Source organism: Poecilia formosa, unplaced genomic scaffold, assembly GCF_000485575.1.
Source record: "Poecilia formosa unplaced genomic scaffold, Poecilia_formosa-5.1.2 Scaffold13, whole genome shotgun sequence".
NCBI classification, from domain to species: Eukaryota; Metazoa; Chordata; class Actinopteri; order Cyprinodontiformes; family Poeciliidae; genus Poecilia; species Poecilia formosa.
Genome location: NW_006799952.1, coordinates 4,577,592 through 4,604,962, shown reverse-complemented (window position 1 = coordinate 4,604,962; position 27,371 = coordinate 4,577,592). Strand labels below are relative to the sequence as shown.

Below are 27,371 nucleotides of genomic sequence, written 5' to 3'. Positions count from 1 at the left end.
CCATTCCTTAGCTCAACTTCAATTATGACAAAGTAAATTTTAAGTGCATTTGTTTTTCCAGACTGGGCTGCGTGCACTTTACCTAGTTAAATAGGCTTTGGCTGCGGAATGTCAGAACAATGAAATTTTGGCTCCAGCTATTCTCCAAAAATGCGAATGTCAATAAGTGGCTGAATTTTTTTTTAAACGCTTGCTATACATGCAAGAAAACCCTGACGGACCGCATCCGTCATACTCTGGAAAGCCATTGCGGGAAGACTGATGGAAAAACCGAACACATCTGTGTGTACGAGTAACCATTAGACCAGGCCAGGTGATTTTAGTGGAAATATAAAGCACTAAGTGCTGAGGATGGAGAGAGAGAGAGAGAGTACTCTCTGCGAGATGAGCTCTTTCTCTCTCATCTGGACCCTGTTATTGTGAGAAGGCAACAAAGCGATGCATTAGGAACCACACTGGAGCCACACGGCTTTGATGTGAGCTCGGTAACCAAGGCACAGCGGTGGTCGGTGTGTGAGCTCAGTTTCAATGGCTGTGTTGTGTAATCAGATGTGTTTACCGTGTATTCACGTAAAGAAGTGGTGTAATCCATCCTCGTTGGGATGGAGCTACTGGAGGAAAAAAGAACACAAGAAAAACAAAAGCTTAATTTGATCAAGATTCTTTATTTTCTCAATTTGACAGTGTAAACACGATACTTTCATATAAAGTTAACATAAATCATCAGAGAAACTCAAGTGCAGGTAACTGGAATTAATACATTCAGAACATAAATACATGTTTCTAAGATAAAGTGAGGAAAAGTGGCACCATTAAATTATACACGGAGAAACCATACCACAGATTGCACTATAAAACTCAGTATTCTTTTCTGAAATAAAACTGATTTTCTGTGATCATAAAATATAGCATTTCATTACATTAAACTGGTTAAGGATAAAAAAATAAAAAATAAGAAAAATAAAAACATGGCAGTCACTTGTTAAGGTTATATTGTCTTGAGGCAAGTTTTTCAGTTACACCAAAATAAGAAAAAATCAAGCCAACCCCGATGTCTTTCATTCCTGTTCTAAATTATTTTCAAAGATGAAGCTTGAGCCTTGCACAGCTCCCTTTTTCTTTACCTCCAAGCTTGTGATTGACAGCACCATGTGCTGCCCTGCTAGCTGCTGCAGTTCACAGCCCCTGTCAGGGGGGTGGCAAACACACAAGGCAGAGAGCGGCTGGCTGCCCCTCAGCAGCAGGGGGCAGCGTTGGGGTGGTGTGGCCGGGTATGCGGGGTCATGGGTTCAGCTGGCGCTGGAGCATTGTTGTCAGGTGGACTGCAACGTAACGCATTTAAAAAAAGAAAAAAAAAAAGAAAAAAGAAGAAGAGAGGAACAGAGAAATGAAGACCAGCCTTTCATCCAGCATGTCCGTTGAGCTTACTTCTTCTTGCGTGGCTGGTTCTGTCCAGTGGGTGCTCTCAGCACACTGTACTGCACCTGTAAAAACAAACAGGAGTTTGGTCAGAGGCAGGTAATCCGAGCTCAGTGGAGCGCACGGTAATGGCTCCCCTGAGGAGAGCTGGTGCAGAGCAAAGCGAGGCAAGCTCGCCTGTAATGAATCATTTTTTAAACACAGGAGCAGAGGGGATTAATCACAGGGAGGAAGGATTTGAGAAGTCAAGGGTTCTATACCAGTGTATCCCCCCCTTCCTCACTCTGCACCAGAATCCCAATATTAGAAACAGCCTTCAACTGTTGAGATGACCTGCCAGGCCAGTGAGGGAAGGGAAACCTGCATAATCACACTTGGTAGGTTATGTCTACTAAGGAAAACTTTGTTCATGGTTGCTGTTGATTCTGATGAAAAGTTGCCAGCTGTCTAAATCCAACTTTCTTCAAGACTTTGTAAGTCTCTGCAGTTTCTTTCTCGGGCTAAAGTCAGGGGTGCAGGTCATTTAGGGTCTCTGGTTTTGGTTTTCCAGGTTAACATGGAGCTGCCTTCTACAGGGCCCACCTGATAATCCTCACTGTAATGCATTGGTCAGACATTTTTCCTTAGGACTTTCACTTCCAACAGTTCAAGCCTGTAAAATGCACAACAGTTGTAGACTATCACCATCACCATGATGCTTAGTAGTCAGTGTGATTTTTTTTTTTTTTTTTTTCTGAAATGCTGCTTGTTGTACACCAGATGTGATGACATAACATGCACACCTTCCAAAGTCCTTCACTTTTGCTTATTTCCCCAAAGGTCATTGAATTATCAAGATACTTTATTGCAAATATGATGTAGCCTTTGGGTTATTTCTGCTCAGAAGTGGTTTTGGCCTTTGAACATTCCCATACATATCAGGCCTTTAATGTGATCCATGAAACTGAAGCAAAAACGTGGTAAGTCACAGCTAACAGTTACAAAAGGAAATAACTATATATTTATCAATGGCCAGTTTAATGTGAATAGCTAACTTTTTCCAGTTAAAATAAATCAGCATAAAAAAATAAAAAAAACTTTTTTTTTTCATTTTTCAGGTTTTCTTTCTTTCTCATACAGTACCATCAGTAAGTACTGTACCAGCCAAATGGTCCATGGAGCATAAGAGCCGCCACTAATCAAAACAGGGTGCGAGACAAACTCTTCAATAATGTAGTATACATAAAACTTAATTGACAGCTTTCTCAAATTTCAGCATGTGCACAAGTATCTCCTTAATTCCTCACAAAATTAAAAATGCCAAACAATCAAAGCTTATGTGAAATGATTGGCCTACAGGTTCAAAACAGCAGAAGGTTGGGATGAAGAGTCAACGATTGGGTACAGAATAAGATTACAAGTTGGTAAAGGACTGAATTGACCCCGAATGATTTTTTTCTCCTCTCTTTCTGCTACTAACGTATGTAGAATTGGAATTAATATCAAGTTTCACTCATTAGATCAACTATTTCAGTATGTACCATACCATTTTTCCTTAACTTTTGATACCGGAAAAGTAAGCATTGTTTTCCTTGTTCTAATTGCAACCACAATCCAAAGAAGACAAATCATATTATTTAACAGGAAAAAGAGGCCATTAGAATTTGAAAACCAGCTTTTGAAGTTCACTTTCCGAGCTCAAACAATACAGTGAATCTGTTAAATAAAAAAAGGTAAGAACTCTATGCTAATTAGCCGCTCTCCATTATTAGAACGAGAGATGGAATGTGGGAACAAAGTGACTGCCTCCTGCATCAGCACATGAAACTGTCCTCAGAACTGACAGATGCTTCTTATTTCCAGACAGACACGGCATTGTCAGAAGTCCCCGTTTGAGGCACACTTTGTAGATGTGCAAAGGCACTAATTGCCAAGTCACATTTGCAAGAAAGACAGGAGTCAATTTTCCATCTTTTTGCCGTTTTGTGTCCACACCTATCTGCAGATTGAAGTTCTAAGTCAACAAAAACAACACAAAAAAAATGTGGTGTATTGTTTGGATCTCCTGTGTATATGATGTTAAGATTATTTTTCACAGGACGTAATGAAACACACACATGATGAATCTTAAGGGTGCTTTGTTTTTTATGATTGGAGCCATTTTCAAGATGTAGTTTCTCTTTTAAACCGGGCTAAAAAGTATTGTTTCCATGGGATTTGAAAGCGAGTCATTTTCAAAGCTCAAACGCCACATCCCAACGGGGGAAGAGGACATACAAAGGATTCCGAATCAAAATGCATTCGCCACCTTGTTTTGCCAACTCAGTCAGCCAAATCTCAAACAACACAGGCTTCCTCCAACATCACAGAGGAGTCAGCGCCGGCTTGCTGCAGGAGGACATCAAGGGTGCAGCTGAGAAACAGAGCAAGGTGAGAGTGCCTTGCCAGATTCAGGCTGTCAGAATTTCTTGCTCTGGTGAGCTACCTGCGAGATGAAGGCATTGTGTTGGCACTTCATTTCCTGCCTGCGGAAAATCCTCAGTCAGTGGACGGCAAGCAGCCTCGGCGACACTTATAACAAACCTGACAGCTCTTCTCGGATCTGAGATGTAAATGCAAATGACATATCAGCCGTGGCTAATATGTAATCACATATGGCACCCAGCAAGACGACCGGGGCTCACGAATATATTAATTGACTCCACCACCCTGAAGTGACTGAGGCCACGTCAGAGTTTCTGGGCTGACACAACAGTCGGAGTTGTCAGGAACTGCCTCTGCCTGCCTGCGCTCGGCCAATCGCCGGGTTTTGCGCCGCTTCAATCAAACGCGCAAAATTGCTAATAACGGACGAGGCTGCAGCCAGATAGCCGAGGAGAGAGATCTGAGCGCCTCCTCGTTCAGGCACGGCGGTGACCGAGGATGGGGAGTTGCACACTGAGGAATAATTGGGCCAGAGCTGCTTTAAAGGCGAGAGTCCATTAATAATCAAACAAAGCCAGAGGATATATCTCTGCAACACTTGGGAATTGCGGTACAGCAAATAATGCAGACATCTTCAGGGAATTCCATCCCTATCTGTATGTAAAATTGGACCCTTACCTTCTGAATATCAGAAGGCACCCTCTGGAGGAAATCCAGTATTTCATTACTGTCAATACAATATGGGTTGCGCAGTTTCTTGGTAAATTTGTTAATGCCTGTGAAAGTAAGCACAAATAAACACATTAATAAATAAAGGTGTCATAACAAGCAGTGCTGTTTCACATAGTTATACCCACTAGGGTTTTAATAATTATATTCTAAGATGGTGATCCGTTTCAAATCAATGAAATTAAATGCAGATGAAACCAACAAAATACGTCATCAATAAAAGTTTGACTTGCAAAAACTTGGCAACTTGTCTTGCATTTTTGCTACAATCTCCTAACTTCTTGTGTATCTATACTTGTTTTGCAGATGGCTGCAGAGAGAAGAATATCTCCAGGGCCTTGTAATGGGACCATTATATTCACAGTTCAGTTCTGTGAGCACCTTAGCATACAGACAAAGAACCTAAGGACTTAAATATGTGCAAGCAACTTGAAAGACTTGCCTTGCAACCACAGAGATGGGGGTTAACTGGGGAGGCAGAGGAGAGTCTCAGATTGTGAGTTTTTGTGTTTGATATATATATATTTTTTTGGTATTGATTGTGTTGAAGGCAATGTGGAAGTACTGTGGTTGTGGGCTTATACAGCTGGAGGAGGAGAGCCTGGTGAGGGCAGTGTTACTGCCTGACCACTGAGACAACAGTGTGTTGCTGTATGACTACAGCAGATAATGAGAGGCTAGACTAGGAGCTTACAGACTGCCCAAGGACATCATGTATTATATACGGCTTGCTCTTCTCTGCCTTGGCTTTGTTTTCACACAAACCCTTGGTCATGCCTCTGCTGGGCTTTGCTGCATCAGCCCACACTGAGAAGAGCGAACCTCTGCAACTGTCTGATCTCTGTGCATCTGCAGAGGTGTAGACATGGCAGAGCTCCTAAATTACGGCACATCGTAAATCAGACATTTTCAGTTGGAAGCAAACAGAAAAAGATAATCTGGGTAAATTTAAAATCTTCTTAGGATACAATGATTATAATATTGACTTGGTCTGCTTTTCCTTTATATTATTTTTTTTATTAAACCATGTGATTTCTAAAAAATAAATAAATAAATAATAATAATAATAATAATAATAATAATAATAATAATAATAATAATAATAATAAAACACAAAAAATGAACTTACCCCATACCAGAACAATATACCGTAGTGGGATTAAATACAACAGTGATGCAGTCACAAACAGCACCAGGCATGCCAAGAACGACATGAACGGCACCGACCAATTGAAGATGCTGTAAAAGAAATGTTCCGTTTTCATTAATTGTAAGCCGTAATTATCAAGATGAATAGAACTAAACATTTGAAATCTACCACTTTGTGCATAATGAATACATGAGTTGGAGCTTTAAGTATCTGATTTTAATTACTGAAACAAATTAATATTTCTTCTATAATGTTCTAATTTATTCAGGTGAACATGAATCATCAAATAAATTGCTCCGTAAATGTGGCCATTACTTCTTGACTCGCTCCCCGATGTTGGCGATTTCCTCCAAAACATTCTGGACCACCAGCACCACTTCCTGCACCATATGTATTTTATCAATCAAACCCTTTTTTCCAGGTTCCTAAAAAAATGACAGAAAAAAAAAAGAAATGCACAGACACTGGTGAGGTGCATTGCATGTCAAACGTTGGGCAGAGTAGACAAAGACCAGCTTAGCCCTGCCATAGCCATCATGTGTAATTTATCTATTGAATGGCCCATAATGAGCAAACACTGTACATCTTTAGACTATGTTTTTGAAGATGAGACAGACTAGGCCCTCAGGAGCTGTTATCCTGGATGGGGTGAAAGATTTCAGCTTTTGTTAGCTGTGCACAATGGAGCTGTTGCACAAGTGCAGCACAATCAGGACTCCAGGGTAAGATGAAAAGTACACAAAATGGCCATATGCAATCAGGCAGACTAGATGACCAAGGCAAGGAAAGCAGGGGCCTCACAACTTCGGAGCGTTTTCATTCCAGCAGCCTGCACGGGGGCAAGATGGAACATGTTTTAACAAATATGTCAGATCTGCCCATCTAACTTAAGCCAACATTCCCTCAGCGTGAGAAAAAACACTCCAGCCTGCTTTGAGCAGTTAGATATACACTTATTTTCCTTTAAGAATGTTTTATGTGCATGAGCATATTTTTCTTTAAAAGCACTGATAAAACAAGTATTTTGAATCAGTAATTTTTTTTAGGGTCTTTGTCCAAATGTAATAAACACAATCACATCAAGCTGGGAAATAACGACAGCTATGAAGCCTTCCAGGGCAGAGGAGTGTGAGATAACGCAAGGAACACAAGCTAAAGAGAGCTGAGAAACCTCACATCAAAAGGAGGAAATAATGACAAGAATGATGACAGGGAGAAGAGTGGGAGAGGGAGAGTGAGAGGGGAGGGATGAGAGTGCTGGGGAGGGCGCTCTAATGGACCCTAACAGGAGGCTTGAGGATGTCTATGTTTGTGTTACAAGTCAGCTGAAGCCGCAGCCTGTGTGCACTGACAGGGCCCAGACAGAATGCCTTTATCAGAGCTTCACGAGGCAGCCCTTGGGAACGCACTGTCTGCCAGCACTGAGAGATTCCCCACTGCTGGGCCCACTCTGCTCCACGAACGGTGCAGGAAGAGAGCAATTCCCACACTAGCGGAACCTCCCCCGCTGGGCTCTGATCTGGACAGACACTAAAGCCGCAGCGCTGTCCAAAAAAGGAAAAAAAAAACATCACAACTATGTTTTCTTCCAGATTAACATCTACTGGTCTCATCATGTTAAAATACAGACTGTGTTTCTGCATCTTGCTCTGCTCTCTGCTCTGTATCAAGAGGTAAAGTTGTTATCTGAGCTCTTCTAAAAGGGTGAAAAATGTTTAGTCTGACGTGCCTGATGCACCCCAAACAATATTTGTGATCCTCGTGTGAATTACAAATACAATACTTTAATTAAAGGCAATTTAACTGGCATCACATGAAAATTAAATCACTATGGCACAGCTGCAAAGCTGCCAAAACTTGGCTTTCTACTTAAACTTGCAGGCCAGGAAAGGAGAGTATTAATCAGCAGAGCAGCCAAGATGCTCATGATAACTCTTGAGGAACTGCAAAGATCCATGACTAAGCCAGAAGAAGCTGTTGACTTGACAACTAGTAATCTTTACTTTCTACATATCTGGCCTTTGCTAAAGAGTGAAAGTCATTGTCACAAAAGCCACAAAAAGGTTTCTAGATTTTACAAACATGGTGAAGACAAACCCTAAAAGAAAGGGAAAATAAACTATGTAAACCTTCTTCTCCCACATCACAATTAAACTCTGCTTAGTGTTGAGCTACCCTCAGTTCAAAGTGTTCAAGTTTGTGGTGGTAGTGTGACAAAATATGGAAAGGTTCAAGGTGTAAAAACACCTTTTCTAGGCATTTTTTAAATCCAGCTTGAAATACAACTTTGGCAAAAGAAATGCAAATTATTCTCCAATTATAAAAAAAAACTAAAAAAAACAAGCAAGTAGCTCTACTTTGAAACATGCATCCAGCAGCACCTGCGTTAAGATTCCCCAAATCAAGTACTACTTTAGGAACCAAAAATGTAAGTCCTTCCTACGTTGATCGTTAAATGGTATTCTTTGTTCCTTCATTTCTTTAAGGCATGTTACTTAGTTCAGAACCAAACAAAAAATACATAAGAGATCTCACGCTTAAATAGAAAAGGATGAGTAAACTGGGGACGGACTAAATAAGCTCAAAATTTCCCCTGATTAAAAAACCTGAGCGAAATCACATTCTCATTTCAGATAAATTGTAAAAGCTTCCTTTTAAGGTGCGGTAATGGAGAACCAATTTGATCTCCTGCAGAAAGGTAAACACGGTCCTGCAGACATGTGTGCCGTTATCAAAGGCAGGAAATAAAAGCTCATTTAGCATAATTTTAATTAGAATGAAGTATGCCAAATTTGAATTCTCAGACTGAATATTTATCTTGTGACTCTTTCAGATGAAAATACGAGTTTGTGTAAATGAAAAACACCTGTGTTCAGAGTGATTTATCTCGTGGAGCTAAAATAAACCAAAGCATTTATGCTGCAGTAAGGCTTTAGCGTGTTGCTGCTCCCACGACGCATGCCGCAGATTATGGGCAGCGTGTCTCACGACTGCGTTCAAGGAGACAAGAGCGGTGACAGTAGGGTGTAAAATGAGAGACGCAGCCCCGAAGCCCACTGGCACCCCCCTTGGCCACAATCCCAGCCCTCGTCCACCCCCTTAACTCCCACAGGCAAAGCTCTGAGACGGACTCAAACTCAGACCAGCACCGGCAGCCGGAGGGCAACAAAAAGGGGTCATTTCATCTCCTCTGCTAATTTCAGCTGGAGATCTATGGACTTGTTTTGGTTCTCTGTTTCTTTATGTTATGATTAAATATCGTCTATCTGCTCAATTTATACCCGAGGCCAAAGGGAAGTCACTTTGCCCACACATAATCTGTAAGCTGTCTCCTTCCCTGAGGACAGATTTGTTCACAGGCAGAAAATCTGCTCTGCATTATTCTGCTGTAACGCCGCCGTGGCTTTCGTCTCTCTTTAACGTCATGCCTTCACAAGCTTACTGCTCCAGCAGAGGTTTACATATCTCCTTCCTCAAGGGGGGGTAGAAACATATTTGAGTGGTAATCATAACCTTTTCAGAGGGAAAAACCTTTATTCATATGCTAGAGGAGAAACTAGGAAAGGAACGCAAGGCTTTGAAGTCATCAAATTTAACGCTGATCACTCTTTAACCCCAAATATTTTTTAAGAAGTCTTTGATAGGCCGTGTAAAGCTACACTGTTTGATCACTCTGAATGATATCACGTTCAAGTGACAGCAGGACCATAACAAGAATTTCAAATAAGCCACTTTAAATTAAAGCTGACAGCTTAAAACAAACATGGGTGAGTGCTTAATTAGTAAATGAAAGAAGATATTTCATTTCCAGGAAGTGTGAAAGGGCTTAGGAGGCTCATGGAAAAGCTTTCAAAAAGCTTTAAGAGGCATGGGTTGAGTTTGCAAACATGTGGCACAAGGAGACCCATGAAGCAAACACACTGCCATTTCTTACATGTGAAAAAAAAACAAATCCTCCATTATGCACTGAAGTTTCGAGGTATGTGGAAGCATGATATTAAATTCTGTGAATCAAGGTAATCCTTGCCTATTTAGTATTCATAAAACCCTGCATTTCCTTGTCCCTGCTGTTTGCTTAAGCACCGGTTTTCCTTTTGCAGATAGAAAGTGTGGCTTTACACCGCACAGACATATCACGCAAGTTTCATCTACAAATTAGCTCATTCCTTTCAGACAGGATTTGGTGGATATGCCTGAGTTTTTTTTTTGTTTTTTTTCTCTCTTTTTAAAGGAATCTGGCTCTTCTGTAGCCTCTGGTCATCTGCAGTAGAATATATTGAGCGCATTATGGATATGAATCCTGGGCCTAGACACACAGAACAAGGGGTCAACGCTTGGAGGCTCAGTGTTAGTTCCACACTTCATTGCCATAAAACAATAATGCGGATTCCTGTTAACACCCCCCCGCCTCCATTCTTTAGCAAAAACAGCAGGATGAGTATAATTGAATGTTGTGTGCTGTGGGAAGTATAATTTTCAGGCTACTTAAAGATTTCCTGCTTTGTTTTTCAAGAGACACTAGAGAGCTGGAGTCAAAATCAAGAGGGGCAAAGTATTAGTCACTGTTGGATCCCCATTTTTGTTAATATGTCCTGTAAAAACTTGCTATACTAACTTGTATACAGAGCCAACCGCTGCTGGAAATACTGAGTCCAAGTCTTTTAAGTTATGTCTCTAGTCTGAAACCATTATAAGTCTTACAAGTGACTCTTAATTATATTATGTTTGGACTTTTTAATTTACTTCAAATAATTAATTGAGCAAACTGTTTGATAACTAGGATCAATTAAAATGTATGTGTGACTGAACTGAAATGATTTTTCTTGTAAAGTGCCTTGAGATGACATTTATTGTGAACTGGCTCTATATAAATAAACTGAATTGAATTTACTTTGACTGGGTCACATGAATATGCTTTGATCTAAACCATTCATTGTATGTATGGCTGCATCTTCAGGGTTGATTCCCTGCTACGAGGTGAACCTCTGCACCAGAGAACCTGCTTAGTTGTGCAGGTTTGCTGTACTTCCTACAAACCGTGCTGCAAACTGCAAACGGGCCTGCAGCTTTCTTGACAGTAGCTTTCTTTTTGCCTCCGTTCTACAAAGGTCAGAGTTTTGAAGTGCACAATTAATAATTGTTCTGTTAACTGATTCTCCAACCTAAGGTGTGGATCTCTGCAACTCCTCCAAAGTTTCAAGGACCTCTTGGGTGCTTCCCTAAGTAATACTCACCTTGGCATGCTTCCTTATTGTGTAATCCTTTCCCTTTGCCAGATGTTAGATTGGACAACACTTGAAACATTGTTTTACAACCTAACTTCACCACAACCTTACCCTTAACCCACCGAATGGGTTCTCTGATGTGATCCTGTTGGTTCCCTAATGCTTTCCAATAAACTCCTGAGACCCCACAGAACAGCTGGATTTACATAGAGTATAAATAACACACAGGTGGATCCGTTTGGCCATTTGGGTTACATCTACCTCAGTGCAACTGGAGTTTATTTGGGGGTATCAGAGTATAAATGTTGCATGTAAATGCTGCAAAACACTTAAGGTCCATCTGTAAAACCATGCACCACTTCCTTCCATTTCACAATTTTGAGCAACTTTGTGTCAGTCCATCATATAAAATTCTGACCAACTTAAGGGTCACCGCAATCATGCTCTCGTTATTGTGCTTGAGTTTGCCATTGATGTTCATAAACATCTATTGTGTATATTTTCTTTCAAAATCTTCTGGTAATAAGTTAAGTGATTTCTTCAAAAATTGTATTCATAGTGGAGATACCCATGTGAGAAAATTCAACCAAGTACATTTGAAAATTTTAGAGTTAGATAAGATGCGCTACCTTTTCGTCTTCCTCTTCGTCGTCACCCATGGCCATGTTCACCTACGAGAAAATAAAGGGTATGAGGTGATTTCCAACGAATGAGACATGTGGGCACTGGAGCATTTTTAACAAACACCTAGTAATGAAATTTTCTTTGAGCACATTCACCCCTATTGGGAGAGGCTTGTTTCCATAGAGACTGCATCACAGGGGTGACCTCACACAAAAGGAAAGGTGAAGAAGGGCCTTCCTCGCAAGAGCAATGTCACACCAAAAGCAATCTCTTTTCTCCACAACATAGGCACACAGAAAAACAGAAAGACGAAAGAGAGGAAGAAGAAAAAAAAAACATTTAATTTAGATGTTGTTGCCTAGATCACTTTATATCAAGTCATCCCCAACCCTGCTGTGCTGCACACTGTGACATTGCCCCGGTGCAGAGCGGTGACATTGCTGGCCGTAGGGTCTAAGTGGGGTGACAGAGTCTCAGAGCTGGATATGAGGGTGAGTCTGGACATTTCCCAGAGACGGCATCTCATCCAGCAGTCACAGTGAGTGGGCCATGGGTTTGACTTTGGGGAGAGTGTGGGAGTGGGCTTGGCCTATGTCTGGTCAATGAAGAAGGCCTACAAGATGGTGAAATTGAGGCCAGTCAGTAGTGTGAACAGCATTGAACTCCATCGGCATGTGTAAAGAAAGCATCATTCCCAAAATGGTAGGAGGTGAAAGAGCTATGCCAATAAAAGGGGAGGCCCACATTAGTAGATGTAAAGATTAACAAAGACTCATACAGTAATGTCAAAGTGATTTATTGCTCCTTTTTTGTACACTATAAAAAAGGACACCTATAGATGGATTCAAACGTCCTGGTGACCTGCAGAACGGCCATGCCACAGCGAAAGAGTCAGCTTTTTCCATCATCTCTTGGTCATTCAGCTTTTTCATACAAAAGTGCAAAACTGTTAAATTCACTGCTGACTGCGTTTAAGACAGTATTCAAATTTAAAATGTTCTCCAATATGACAACATGATCAACCTCTCGTTAGCTTTAGCGTCGAGGCAGATGATAATTAGCCAAAGTGTGCTGTTACTACTGTCCTTTGACATTGGGATGGAGGAGGGTAGGAAGAAGGTAATTATTTACACCCAAAATTACATGAAATAAAAAACATTGCAGTGGTGCTTTTTCCTTTTGAGTAAATTAACGTACTGAAGCCTGAAGCAGGCTAGTGTATTATTATTATTATTTTTTTTTTTAAAGTTTAATCTACTACTGCCCCCAAAAAATCTGATGGTTTCCCCGTTTTTACTAGATAAATTGCTATATAAATCTCTTAGTAAGATTGGAGTTGCAGACTTTGCCATTACAGTTATGTCTGGCACAGTCACTGTTACCCATTGCTGCCTAAGTGCAGTAGAGTCACTATTCAGTCCATTGCAACTGTCTCGAGCTCGCTTTTTTTTTTTTAGCACTGTTTTTCTTTAGTTCTCAGCACATATTTACTTCAGACATGTCAATAAATCTGTCATAAACTAACATCTACAACACCATTCTTCTAAAAAGTTCACTATTCCAGTTTATTCTCTCATAGTTCCTTAAGATGAAGGAACTAAAACTGAAATGTAATTAAAGTTTGCATCACTCTAAAATGTAGACTATTATGTGTTGATAACCATCCATTTGTCTTAATGGCACAAATGTCACTCCAGATTTAGCAGGAAGATCGACGTAATATATATGCTGGATGCAGTCTGAATAATGTATGGAGTTGTTATGCAGTGGAAAAACAAGCTTCTATATGGTTACATACTGAAGATTCATCATCACTCACCAGGTCTTGGTTGGAGCTGGCCAATTCCCTGGAGAGTTGGGTGTAGTTCCAGCCGATGAGCAGCAGCAGGAAGAGGGGAAGCATGAAGAGCTCCCAATGCCACACAGTCACCAGGAAGATCTGAGGAGAAGGGAGATGACAGTTTAAAGCAAAGCACATCATGCTGCACAACACTCACCAAGCTTTCAACAAAACCTGTTCCCCCCAAAAAATACTTAAAAATATGCAACTGATATAACCATGTTCTAAATCTCATGAAGAGCATTACAGGGCTCTAAGTCCTCTGAGATGTATCGCCAGTGAAACAGATTTTACTCTTGGTTGTCTGAAAGTAAGAGGCATTCAACTTTTTAATATCTTGAAATCCTATTTGCTGTAGCACGGAGCTGGCAGCGTGCCCTACTGCTGGAAAGAAAGTACGACATGGAAAGGCACGATGCTGTCATTTTAACTTGAACATCAAATCCTCTTAGATTCAGAGGCAGTGATACTCTCTGACAAAGCGCATATGGCAACTGGGGAAGCATGTGCAACCATTACCCCCTCCGTGGCAATGATACTGAGAAAAGTCAAGACCCCTGGTAGAAATAAGATGGCTCACGCTGAATGAGTAATCCTTTATAATTCTGTAAAAGGAGTGGTGCTAAGCACATTGCACAACACCCACTGCATTTCACAGCAGAGCGCTAATTGGACGGCTGCATTTAAACCCATTTACTGACAGCCTAATGAGTCTGTCTCTAACTGAAGCGATCAGGAATGTGTGAGGGGGGCATCACACTAGCAGGTTGACGGGGATGAACTAAAAAAGTCCCCCACAGCAAGGCAAATCTTAAAAGCTATTATAGTGCGAAGAAGTGCCAACACCTCCAACATATGGTCAACTTTATTTACCAGGCATTTTCCTTCTCAGTTTCTCATACATTTAATATAATCATCACATCTTTTGCAAGAATTGGTCACTAAACTTCCCTGAGTTAGACAAGTTATGAGTTAATTGAAGGTCCCCAGAATCATTAGATATTCAACTTGACCAACTAAACCAGTGGGTGGCACTTTAAAGTCCAGTTATATTTTCCAAACAATAATTGCAGCATAGGTAATCAGCGTAAAAAAGCAAACAAAACAAAAACAAAGAAATCAAATGTCTTCCAATCTATCAAAGGTATATAATTTGATCTACTGATGGTACGTCTTTGGTGAGAAGGTTATTACTGTAGCCATTAGTGATGGAAGAGTGAAGCTAATTCAGCTCAAAAGATAAGACAATTTACAAGATTGTGACAATAAGATACAATGAAAAGTTATTTCCATTTTTTTGAGCTCACAAAACAAAAAATGTATTTCCAAGGACCTGCTCTCGCCATTCAGTCCAGATTTGATTTCTCTAAGTTCTACATTTTTAAAGGAAGATGTATTCCAACCTGCTCCTCAAGACAAGGGAAAGCCAACCTAATAATTTCATAGATCCTCTAGTGAGTTCTATAACATTTCTGTTCGGCATAGAATTTACCAGTTGTGGGCTGTCCAGCCTATTTATTTAACTTTCAAACAATTAATCATCAAATGCATTTTCTTCTTTTAAAAAAAAATAAAACAGTTGCATTCAGTAATTGCCAGTTTTTTTTTGCATTTCTAAATCTAGAAGGACAATTCAACATATACAATTGTGTGAGGTAGTATTTCATAGTTGATTTGTGATTGTGAACTAGAAAGAGGAGGCAGTAAAATTACAGTCAACTTCAGCATCATTAGCCAGCCGCAGAGTGCGACCATATTTCCTTAAAGCACTTACAAGTGATTTAGGTCACTTAGCCATGGCTCATGTTATGTTGTCACGCAAACAACTGAAAAGTGGTGGGGCTTCTTTTAATGCCATTTAGCCTAAGTAAGTCGTACCAGCTGGAGTCTAATGAAGAACACAAGGCATTAATTAAAAGTAAAAGAGGTTCAATTGTTGTTCACTTTGCAGCTCAGTAACAAACATACTAAGGTTTTCCATCAAAATACCAATTTGAAGTATAGCTAAAAGCATCATTTAATATTAAAGTTTTAACAGTTCTGATATTTAGGCATAATTTTGCTTCGTCTCATAGCAACAAAATGAACAACTCAACACTTGTTATTGATATATCAGATTTACTTTTCTTACTTATAAAATTTTGGACGTGTGCAATTTATTTTTAAATTAAATCCTATATAAAATTTATGATTAAGGTGAACGGTAATTTAATTTAATCTTCTTTTCTTGTTAGATTTATTTTATATATCCCTTTTTCTATTGTTGATATATGCCCAGTGAATACACTGTTAAAGTTTAATTATGAACACANAGTTTCATCGAACCCTTAATTTGAGGAAAAGGTTATTGATTGGCCATCAATTATAGATTTTAGGGAGACATTAGAGTCAGTAAAATCAGAAAAAAAAAAAAAAAAAAAACTATACCAGGTGCATCACTGCAATGATTTTATTTAAAACATGGACTGTACTGCTACACTGAGCTGACAGTGGGTAGTCCAGGCTGAAAGAGCTTCAGGGTTGAGAGTCGAAACAATATGTCTGAGTTAAGCTCGAGACGGGACGAGAAGCTCTGAGGCCTTTGGGCTTTCAGCAGCAGGCCTGTAAACGGCAGACGGTTCCTGTCATAGCGACAACGTAGAGTTTGTGTATTTTGCTCTAGGGGCCACTCTACCTACTGCCAGACCAGGCCTAGGTTCAAGCAGCCACCAGGGAAATGTGTATTATGAGTAATACAGACAACACCGTGGCCCACTGCCCTAGGCTTTACCACTGTACTGCTTATTATCCCGGAGCGCAACCTGGGAAATGTTTGGTGAACCCAACACCAGGCAGGAACACAGTGGAATTACCACCAAGCAAGAAAGCGGACAATATGAACAATATGTTTAGCTAATAGGAGCTCATTTGAATTACGTATACAGCAAATAACTAGAGCTGGTGAGGGACGAAGAAGGTAAACAATGAATATGCATGATGTGCAGAGATAGCTGCACTACGTCTCCTCTGTGTTATGAATAACTTACGTCATGTGTTGTCACCTCAGTTCCCATGAGGCATTCTAAAACGACACTACCCTCACCCCAGAGGAATTCTGCTGGCTCGTGGACAGGTAGCTTGTCATATTCCCTGCATTCTTATATAAAAAAGCAAAAAAAAAAAAAAGGGGAAGTGCGCCTGGAAACTGACATGAGCCCAGCAGGAACGCTGAACCTCCTTGCCCTCCCCGCAAAAGCTGCTACATTAACCACTAAAGTCTAATTGCTTGGTCTCTGTCTTCCTGTGCAAGTCAACAGAGGGAGCCAATTCATTTCTGCCCAGGGAGCCAGCAGAGAGAATCTGTCACAGGTATTCATAATCGCCCACTAATGCAAATTTCTACTCACCGCGTTCTGGCTCAGTGGAGAAGATGAAAGCCCACAGAAATACAATGCTTTACGTCTAAACTGAGAGCCCAAATGAAGGGAATAGACCAAAAATGTCAGAAATATCTTCTCAATCCCTCCCTCATGGTTTGTTGAACCGGTGTAGTCAGGATTTACATCCTTTTATTTTATCCATCCATCCATCCATTTTCTTACACCCTTGTCCTAGTGGGGTTGGGAGGGATGCTGGTGTCTATCTCCAGCGAGACATTCCGAGCGAGAGGAGGGGTACACCCTGGACAGGATGCCAGTCTGTCACAGGGCAACACAGGTATAATATTCCTATCATTTCCATGTTAGAAAGGATGCATCTTTATTTGTCAGCAAATTGAACACATCAGGTAAAACCCTGAGTTCTTTAAGTGTAAACTGCTGTCTGATCATCCAAGAAAGCAATAAGGTGCATCTCAATTAATCATTATATATATATATATATATATATATATATATATATATATATATATATAAATCCTAATTTATTTTTGTAATTTCATCAAAAGAGAAACGCATACATTTTTTTATCACACGCAATGATTTTTTGTGTTAATTTTAATGATTGTGGCTAACAACTCACAAAAAGGAAAATACATTTTTAAAAATGATTACACAATTAAATAAGAACAAAAAAAAAATAAAAAAAAAAAAAAAATAAAAAAAACAAATACTGAAACATTATAAAATGGGCATATGAAAGTCTTCTAATTTCACAGTTGTCCATCAGGATGTCAGTGAGACCCTCAAGATGGAGGGTAAGCCACAAAAGATCAATGCTAAAAAAATCTACCTGTTTAAGGTGGTGAATCCAACCATGTTAATGGGAAATTGAGATGGAGGATAATGTGTGGTAGAAGAAGGTGCAACGATCATTCAAAAGTTCGAAGGGACACAAATATTACTTGTGTAGAACAATATCAAGAAAATCTTCTGTGCTCTGGGAAAAAATGATTGGACAGTCGGTTAGTCCTCGTGTCAGAAAAAGTATGTTTTGCATTTTATTTTGAAATTCTACTTCCAAAGTCTAGATGAAGACTGCATAGAAGCAGAATGTAAATTGTTTGAGGCCCTGTGTGAAGTTTCCAAAGACTTGAGGAGTCACATGCCAATTTGGGTCCAATGTGTTTTTACAATTTCAAAATTTTGAACAGGATTTGGCGCCTGCCTACACTGCCTAAAGAAACCAATACCTGCTGAGGTGACCATGATATCTCTGTTTCTAATTGCCCAGCAAACTGCCTTGATCTAAATCTCATGAAAAATCTCTGGAGTATGTCACGAGAGACACCAGAGTCAACAATGATGTATGAGACCTCCTGAAGGCTGATATGAGAGCAAACTGGGCTTCCCCAACATCTCAACAGAGTCGTAATCTGACCACTTCCATGCCACGCTGCACTGAAGCACTAGTTCATACCAGCTTTAGGTGCACATTTTACAGTGCATGAACACGTGTTTCTGAAACCAGTCTTCAGCAATATTTTATTTTTCTAAAAATCATAATTTTGTGTGTTCCATAAAATTGATCAGAAATAAACATCTAAAATATGACATTATCTGTAATAGAAGTTTTGCTTCTTGTACTGAATTACTACGCAAGATAAGCAACAAAAGAAAGTAAAACAGGTAAAACTAATGATGCATCCACGTATTTTACTTTGCAGTGAGCATTAGCTAACAAGCACTTGTAATTGAAGTGTTGGTATGTGTGTCTGGGAGGAGCGTTTCTAATGTAGGAAACCTCCCTTGGCAAACACCATTTAGCTGAAAAATGTCTGTATGATTATGCAAAGGGTGCCTAGGGGGTAAGAAAAAAAAAGGAGAATGAATTAATAAAACTATTAACACATGGTGGAGGAGATGATGGAGATGCACTCTCCTTAGCCACCTGTAAGCGCTCAGAGAAGGGGCCGACCTCGGGCAGAGCGTCTCTGCCAGGAGGGGTTAAGAACGGCCTGACAGGTTTGTTTTATGGCGCCATTAATATGATTCCACTAAATGCGTCCTGCGCCTTCTCATGCAGATCCCCTGGCCAGCAGAATCCGGCACCTAATAATAAAGCACTCAGCGATTAAAAGTGTGAATAAAATAACTTAAAGCTGAGCAAGCATGGCAGCTCCCACCACCCACACGCTCCCAGGAGAGGGGAAAAGGGATCGTAGCGGTAACAAAGGGACAGAGACACCTTCCATAAAAGTTTCCACTATTCTGTAAATTGATTAACAAGGGGTGGCCCCGATCTACGAACTGAAAGCACCGACTGCCAGACTACGGAGATGCCAAGCATTCTCATTTTACACTATAGTCGACGAGCTATAAAAACATGCATCACATCAGCACAACACAAATAAGGCTGTTGATGAGCCAAGGAAGCGTAATGCCATGGCACATAGGTCTACATTCATTACAGTATGTGTTAGAAGAAAATTCCACTTTGTTTTTGTGTGGTAAATAAAAAAAACAAAAAAAAAACAAAAAAGATTACCCTTATTTTTTAACTATGTACCAACCAAAAACACAAAAGATTTAATCTTGGCTCTCTGTCCTCACTGTTTCTCTTCGGTTGCACTCGACTTGGAAAGCTAAACAAAGCGAGAAGAATGCCAGCCAGCATTATGAGGGTCAGTCATGGGGGCTGTGGACGGTTGCCAGATTACGTGAACGCGAACTGAAAGAGTTTAAGACTGACTAAAGGCTGCAGGGTTTGTGTCTCAATGTGTGTGGTTGTTTTCGTGAGTGTGTGAGGAGGAGAGAGAAAAAATAAAAACAGAGTGAACATATATAAATACGCATTCCATTAATCGAATATAGGACCTTCTACAATGAATATTTTGAACATTCAACAAATCATAATTTGATTAGTAGTAGGAGTTATAATTTCACTAGTAAAGGTTAGGACAAAATTAAATTCCAAAAATGGATATTCAAAACAGCTTTTTGAATGGACATTCAAAAAGCAACAATTTGGGCTTAACTGTAGCTATCGCCGCTTTAAGGGGGATCAGAAGCACCTTTTTAATTTTCATGCCATGACTTTTATGTTATTTCTTTGCAAAACATTTCCAAACATTCAGAATTGTCTTTCTTGTAAGAGAGGAAAATGTGTGAGTCTTCTTTCAGCCAGCTGACTGGCAGTGTGCAGCCACATGTGGAAAGGGTGAGCGAGTCTTTACTACATACAGCTGGAGAAAACTCCAGTCACCCTCACTGAATAGACTTTAATCAAGAACAATGGACCTTTTGTTTGTGGTTTTGAATCCAATACATTTCTTCATCTATTGGCATTTTAGACTCGACTAAAAATGCCACAGATTCAAAGAATTAGCATGAAAATGTTAAACAAAAATATATGTAATGATGTAATTGCTGTCATTTAAAATGGAACAGATGTAGTTATTCCTTTGGCTGTAAAACTGAAATTTTATTTATTTATTTTTTTACAGCTAAAGCAGTGTTTTCCATAAAATGTATTTGTTTTGCTTTCTTTAGGCAAAAACATACAATAAACATTTCCTAAAAATAGTAGTGCTCACTGCAGAGAATATTATACCCATTTTGGTTTTTTTTCATTTTGATCTTCAAAATTACCACTGGGAGTACAATGTGACGGTTTATCACTCACTCAGCTTGCAGGTAATTTCTTTTTTTTTTTAAATGATCAATGCTCTTTAGTTTCCACATTATCACAATTAAGTCAGTTAAGCAGCAGTGTGCAGCACTATATGAGTGAGGGAGAGGAGGTGACGGGGGTTAAACAAGCATAGCACTGCGTTACTTTGTGCTTCGTGGAGTCAAAAAATATTGCTCACTCTGACATTTCATTAAAACAACTTTAAACTGGAGAAACAGCATGGTGAAATATTTTAGTGGCAATGCTAATAATGACCATCACTATTGGAGGATTGCTCTGTTCCCATATTAATTTGTCTTAATGGTTCTAAACCGGATACTATATTTATTAGGCTTGAAAAATAACAGCATTAAAAGGCATCGGGGGAGGCTGAAAACATGCTTTTATTTTCTGTTTGAGCTGAAACTGAGTCTGCATGAGAGGGTTGATGCTGGGGACAGGAGCGGCAGGCTTTAAAGTAGCTGTAAATGCAGAGCAATGAGACATGTAATTTGTGTTGAGCTCGGGCCAGTGTGGGGGGACAGGCTTTCAGGGGGTGTCGGAGTCAGAGGAAGCGCAGATAAGATTTCTCTCCGGGGCAGGTACAGAGAGCATGTGTGTGTATGTCTGCGCGCGTGTGTGTGTGTGTGGGCAGTCGCAGTGCTCTGAGCTAACGCTGAATAAATATTTCACATACGCTCAGCTCATGCCTTATCAACTGAAAGGGAAGAACAGAAAGAGGGAGAGCGGGTGAAAGAGAGAGCCTTCACTTCACTGGAAACGGACACTTCAGCAAGGTTGTTTGAAAGTGTGATGCAATTACTATTTTATCATGTTTAAGAAGAATAACTGCTTTCTAACACATACAAACTGCAAATACTCCACGAGTAGTTTTCTACATCAGTAACGTGTATTTTCATAGGACGATCTATAAAATCTTAGACTTTATATCAACATTTTTTTTTTTTTTGTAAAACAAAAGATTACTTGCAGCAAAATGACAGGCAAATTCCACAGCTTCAAAGTGCTCCCACACAGTCCAGACCAACACTGATAGCTCTTTATTAAAGCACTGAGGAGGAGCAGCTGCACAAGGCACAGCATTAGCATTTGCTCACAGACCCAGCTCTGGTTGTTGTCTCCCTGACTGTCTGACACATCAGGAGCACCAGTAGTGCGAGGCTGAAGCAGGGCAGTCGGAACGGGCCCCCGTGGTGCCTGTCAGTGGTGGCTACACTGACCCCGCACTCCGGCACTGGCCACTAGTGTTTAATCCGTGTCGGGAGTGTTAACACTGAGCGACCTCCTGGGTGACAGATCTGCCATGCGAGCCTTTTCCCCTGAGGAGGTGGGGAGTAGGGCAGAGGGAGGTGGCGGAGAAGTGGGAGTTGGGGGGTTAGGGGGAGTGGCATGGACTCTCCCTGTCAGCTCAGCTCACACACGCTAACGCGTTGGGGGCCAAGACGGGCCTCGAAACAGTCACACCACACACACACACACACACACACACACAAACACACACACACATGGAAGTGGACAGGTCGCTGCCTCAGCTGCACAAAGAGAGGTGTCCTCTGTGAGCAGGAAGGTGGTGAGTATGTTAAAGACAGACATTGTAATACGGCACACACACGGAGGTCAAACACAGAGCACACTTCAAGCGGGCTTCAAACAAGCCGAATACAAAACAAGATACAAATGATGCATAGAAAAAAGCCACACGTTTACTTCATTTTTTATTTTATTTTTTTAAGCTTTGGTTATATTGCACCACAAGCAATTTACAGTGTTTAAAAGCACTATGAAATAAATATGAAATAATCTACATATTGTGAGGAAGTAAAAATAAAAGCTTTTGAGTTGATTGCTCAAGGTATAACAAGGTTTTATGTTAGGGTTTCAAAATCAAATCATATGTTCTGTGGTTTAAACTCCTTTACAATAAGATCTCAAAACTAGCATTGGGGTGACAACGTTTTTTCTTGCTCTCCTGCTGTAGTGCGGCCACACTTCATCACTTCAAAATTTAGCTGCATACTGCCCGTCAGCGGGTTAAAAGAAAGTTACGACATATTACCTTTGCTTGCAAAAAAAAAAAAAAGAAAAAGAAAAAGAGGAATTTGGCTGCTTGGAAATGTTTGTAGTGTTATTCATCAGTGTTCTAAAATTGCAGTTGCTAAGCTACAAGTGACTAAGTAGCCAGCTAATATCAGCTTATCCTCCCTCTGTTATTTTATAAAGAGAGTGCCAAAAACATGTAATATTCTGCACAATATTCAAAACTACTTCTAAATTTAGCAGGTGTAAAACTTTGCTTCAGTGTAGATATTCTCTGCTTTAAACTAAAATGAGTATTATTAATACCAATGTTATTACAGTAATTGTGGCCATGCTTATTTTTAGCAGAGACAGGAATAACTGACACATTTTCATTTTGATCAGGTGATGTTTTGTTTTAAATCCTTGTGTAAAAATTGTGAAAGTTTTGTACGTTTTCTTAAAGTTACCATGACAGTTCACCAACTTGGTTCTGCAAAATACTCAGACTTGACTTTTCATTTATTATTTTTTTTGAAAACTATGACCTCTCTCTCTCTCTCTATATATATATATATATATATAAAACATCCAGAAATCAATATGGTCTTTCATCCATTTTGTTTTGTATTTTGCAGAGTTCATATTTTGAAGCATTGAAATATTATCCCATTATTTTCTGTTGGTTTGGAAATTTCTATGTCCCTACAATACCTATAGCACATCTTTTCTCTTATGTTTTATACTTCCTAGGAAAGAAAAAATATATATATAGTTAATTTAGATCTTTAAGAAATTTGGAAATTTGTATCAGCTAGAAATGACCAACAAATCTGATCAGTGCATTTCTAGTTGTCAAACTGTGTCAGTTATTTATTAATACCACTAATAGAGTGAAATGTCCCCCGGATATATACTGTATTCAGCCAGCCTCCAGAGCTTTCAACTTACATTTATTCGAGGAAAGCCTGACAATAATACTGTTTTAAATCAAGAGGAAATTTTGATGGGGTTTTACATATTCTCATTAAATAATTCATAAGATTTCTGACTAGAAGAAAAAACATGCAAGCAATTCTGCATCATTTTTTCCTCCCTTCTAGACACATTCCTACTGCAGAGCCTGTTAAAAGTGCAACTACCATGACAAAGGAGAGCATAACCCCCCAGGGACTGAAGAAACCCACTACTCTAAGGCCTTCAAACTTTTAACAAACAGAAAGAAAACGGATGCAAAGCAGAAACATCGAGACAACTCGCAGGCTAGCTGTTCTCACGAAAAGGCTCGGCCATACTGCAATGCAGCAAATGACAAAGACGCAGATCCAACACTTACAAAATATCTCAATTTCACGGACGGTGTTAACAAGGACAATTATGACAACTCCGATTACGGCCTTGATCTCGGCCTGGGCCGGTGTTCTGCCTAATAGAGCCGACCGCAGCCAACTCCACGCAGGTGGTCTCCCGAGACCTCTGCAGCCTGATCTGACCCTGTCCTGCCCTCATCTGGGCAGACGGCAAATCTTTCAGCGTCCGCTGCAGCTGCCAGGCGTGTTTACAGCTGCGCCGCATCAAACATTCATCAAATGCCATCTTTACAGTGTGTGATGTGAGGCAATCAGCATTTCACAGGCTGTCAAATGATGTCTAAACCACTTGCTACCTGGCAGTGTCAAAAAGAAACACTCACAGAAGGTGTGCAGGTTTCTTTTTAGTCTAACTCTTGACAGATGAAGTATCAGATATGCTAAAATATTAATTTTGACTAAATACTTAAAGCAGTCTAACGACAGCAAATCTCAAAATCAGCTTTTAAGTGTAAATGATCCTGTTTTTTTTTGTTTTTTTTCAAGCCACTTTTCACTTCATCAAAATCAAAATTGTTCAAGTTCTGAGGCAAATTGTTCAAGTTCTGAGGCAGATTAATTTGGCTGGCTAATACTCACTTTTTTAGGTGTTCTTCATCTTTTTAGGGGGGGTAAGGAAGAAGAAACATGTGTCTCCTGTAGTGCACATAATGGAGGATTTCACTCCAAAGTTGTTCCCACAAATGGCTCCTGTTAGGGAGAAGTAACTGACCTGATCTCTTTATTGGGCTCAAGTTTGGTGTTTCCAGCAGTGCTGTAGCACCATCTACAGGCAGCAAGCCAGTGTGCAGCAGGGAACTCTGGGTGACCCCATCCTGCAGTCACTGCTGATGTATAGCGCATTTATCTCGCTCAGTCTTAGCGAAAAGCACATCTAAAAGGTGGTTATTTTATGTAGAGTTTTAGCTGTCACATTTTTCTCCCTCACAAAGAAGGAAACATGCTGTTGTCAAAACCCTTGAAAAGTGTAGCTCTTCAGCTCATTACTGTGGCATAAACAAGGGGAAAAGAAGTGAAAAGGAAGAAAAAACATGCACCATTTATTGTTTGCATTTGGATTCACTGATGAAAATGTTTACAAAAATTTGCCAGAACTTTGTTTAAATGTTTTTTTTTTGTTTGTTTTTTTTTTTATTGTTGCAGTTTTTTTTATTACATTCGCTAATTAGAGACACCATTTTTTTTAGAACTGTAACTCACGAACGAAAAACTTAACGCAACTATAAACAGTTAAATCAAGTGACCCCCTGCACTCACAAACAGCAAATATTTTCACAGCTAAACAAAAGCACATAATAGCAGCATAAAACATCAAGCTATCTGATTTTTATTTGTTGCCTCGCATATGAGAATCATCCTCACATTTCAATGTAAAACCCTTCAACTGAAGATAAACCACGGCAGTGATCCCATATGGAAAATTTAAATGCCTTACGTCCTAACAACCATTTCATACTGCACACAAGAATCAGCATAAACAGGGTAGCACTGTGCTATACATGCTGTGATGAGGTCAGAAGATTGGCCTCTGGGACAGCGTGAAATAATGGCTTTGTTCCTGGTAAAGCACTAAGCATCCCACAGTACCAGTGAGAACAAGAGGGGAAAAAAAACAAAATAGCAGCAGTGGTGTGTATATATATATATTATATATACACACACACACACACACATCAATAGCACAGAAAGGTAGGATTGGCCAGTCTGCATGATTAATAATGTATTGTAATGTATATTAAAGCTAGACCCACCACTGCAGCATTTGCTGCTCCGAGGAGCCCCGCGCTGCCTGCCTGCCACTGTGGAAAAGAGCAGACACTGGTGGCATAATTACGCACATCTGAGAGGCAAGCAGAGGCCATCTGTCAATGTCTGAATCAGTTACCTTATTACCACTGCCTAAAGATGTAAAGATAGGAGTGGGAGCCACTTTCATTAGAGCGCACGGTGGCATGCTACTTTAGACGGCTCCAAAACACTATCCTAATTGGAAATGATGATTCGGAGGAGGAGAAGAGACTACATGGTTGACGCCCTAGGAGTGGGCAGAGGCACGACTGTGAAAAAGTGGCATGGCACCGGGCTTGTAATAATGGTCATACAAGACCTCGTTGCTTGCTCTTGCCGTCTCGTGGCTGGCAGCATACGTTCTGTTGCGATATTTACATGCGATTTGCATCTTTTACTATGCCAATTGCTAGTCAAGGATATGATAAATAATTGTCAAAGAACTTTTCACGCAGTGAACTTTTAGTCTGTCGATGAGTGGCTGATGAATAACTGAAGCAGATTCAATCTGGGCAACTCTCACCAGCCACCTTCGACACTTTGAGTACTTAAAGCTCTCCTCATCACAGACAAAGGCGTACTCTGACTCCTCGCTCGTTGGCTTTTTCGGCATTTCAACTGCAGTTTGTAGTTATGCAGTATGGACCAGCCTGGAAATATTACTGAACTGAGTTCACTAGTATAGTAACAATACCCTGATTTCACTGTATCACAGTTTAAGCAATTCATTTGCATTCATAGTGATAATACTACTAATTGTTTTAAAATGAATGCATAAAATGGTTAAATAGCTTTTATTCAAAACAGAAAAGCAACACTGTGGATACAGTGATATAAAAGGTTAACATAAAATAATAGCAACTATTGTTATGTTGACAGATGGAGAAAACATGCAATAACTACCCCTAAAACTTAGTAGTCATCAAGTGTTAGAATATCAAATCATTTAGTTGTGTGTGTGTGTGTGTGTGTGGTACCTTCTTAAAAGAGGTGATAATCAAAACTTCCAAATTTTTAAGGAAGTATATTAATAAGAGTGTCCTCATTTAGTGTTCACACCATAAGTGATCACTGCTTTTATATTTTTTTACATTTAGATATAGTTCAAACAGCCACATTTATTTATTTTTTTTAATTAGTGAAGAAAAAACATTATTAGTGAAGAAAAAGCATAATGGCCTTTATTCAGCCACCTGAATGGTAGGGCACAGCAACAGGTGAGGAGACAGGAGGGCTGTGTTCCTCTGCACTAAATACAGCCAGAGAAATGATCAGACACTCAAGCAGTTTTTCTGGCATGCCATTAAAAATCTTAATGGAACATGGAGTGGTTTATTTATTGTTATAAATATTTTAACTGAAAGCTTCGCTAAAACGGAAAACATCTGCTGAATTTATAACTAGTTTTGAGTTCCTATTCCAAAAAAATATCGTTCCCTCTTCCTATTCTGCTCTTTAGAAAGTAACAGAACAATTTTGCATTAGATGGTTGATTAGAGTCTTAGCTATCTGCAGTAGAGTCTGTGGTCAGCAACTTAAGGCACAGTGCACTTGGGGAGATATTTCTATAAAGCAAATTGACATTTTCAGAAACACTTGTTTCAACTCTGGACTCTCCAGAAATGTTTTCCTACACAAGAAACGTGCCACTTGTAGATGGGCAATATTAGTTTAAAACAAGTGAAAGAAAACGGTAGCCCAAACATAGCAATATTGACACTAATGGTAACTGATTTAGGGATGCTGGAGCGATATTG

General features: G+C 39.8%; 1 protein-coding gene across 4 annotated transcripts in view; it reads right to left on the bottom strand.

Moving 5' to 3' along the window:
• Positions 1–647: 647 nt before the first annotated feature.
• LOC103133815 (multiple C2 and transmembrane domain-containing protein 2) overlaps positions 648–27,371 on the bottom strand; it is a 51,318-nt gene continuing 24,594 nt past the window's right edge. For all 4 annotated transcript variants that reach the window (XM_016668220.1, XM_007545746.2, XM_007545745.2 and 1 more), the window contains 6 exons: positions 13,370–13,489; positions 11,556–11,597; positions 6,017–6,126; positions 5,681–5,790; positions 4,501–4,598; positions 648–1,484 (listed from right to left, as the gene is read on the bottom strand). In XM_016668220.1, coding sequence (XP_016523706.1) covers positions 1,425–1,484; positions 4,501–4,598; positions 5,681–5,790; positions 6,017–6,126; positions 11,556–11,597; positions 13,370–13,489 — 540 coding nt within the window. In that variant the 3' untranslated portion in view covers positions 648–1,424. The remainder of the gene's footprint in view (positions 1,485–4,500; positions 4,599–5,680; positions 5,791–6,016; positions 6,127–11,555; positions 11,598–13,369; positions 13,490–27,371) is intronic.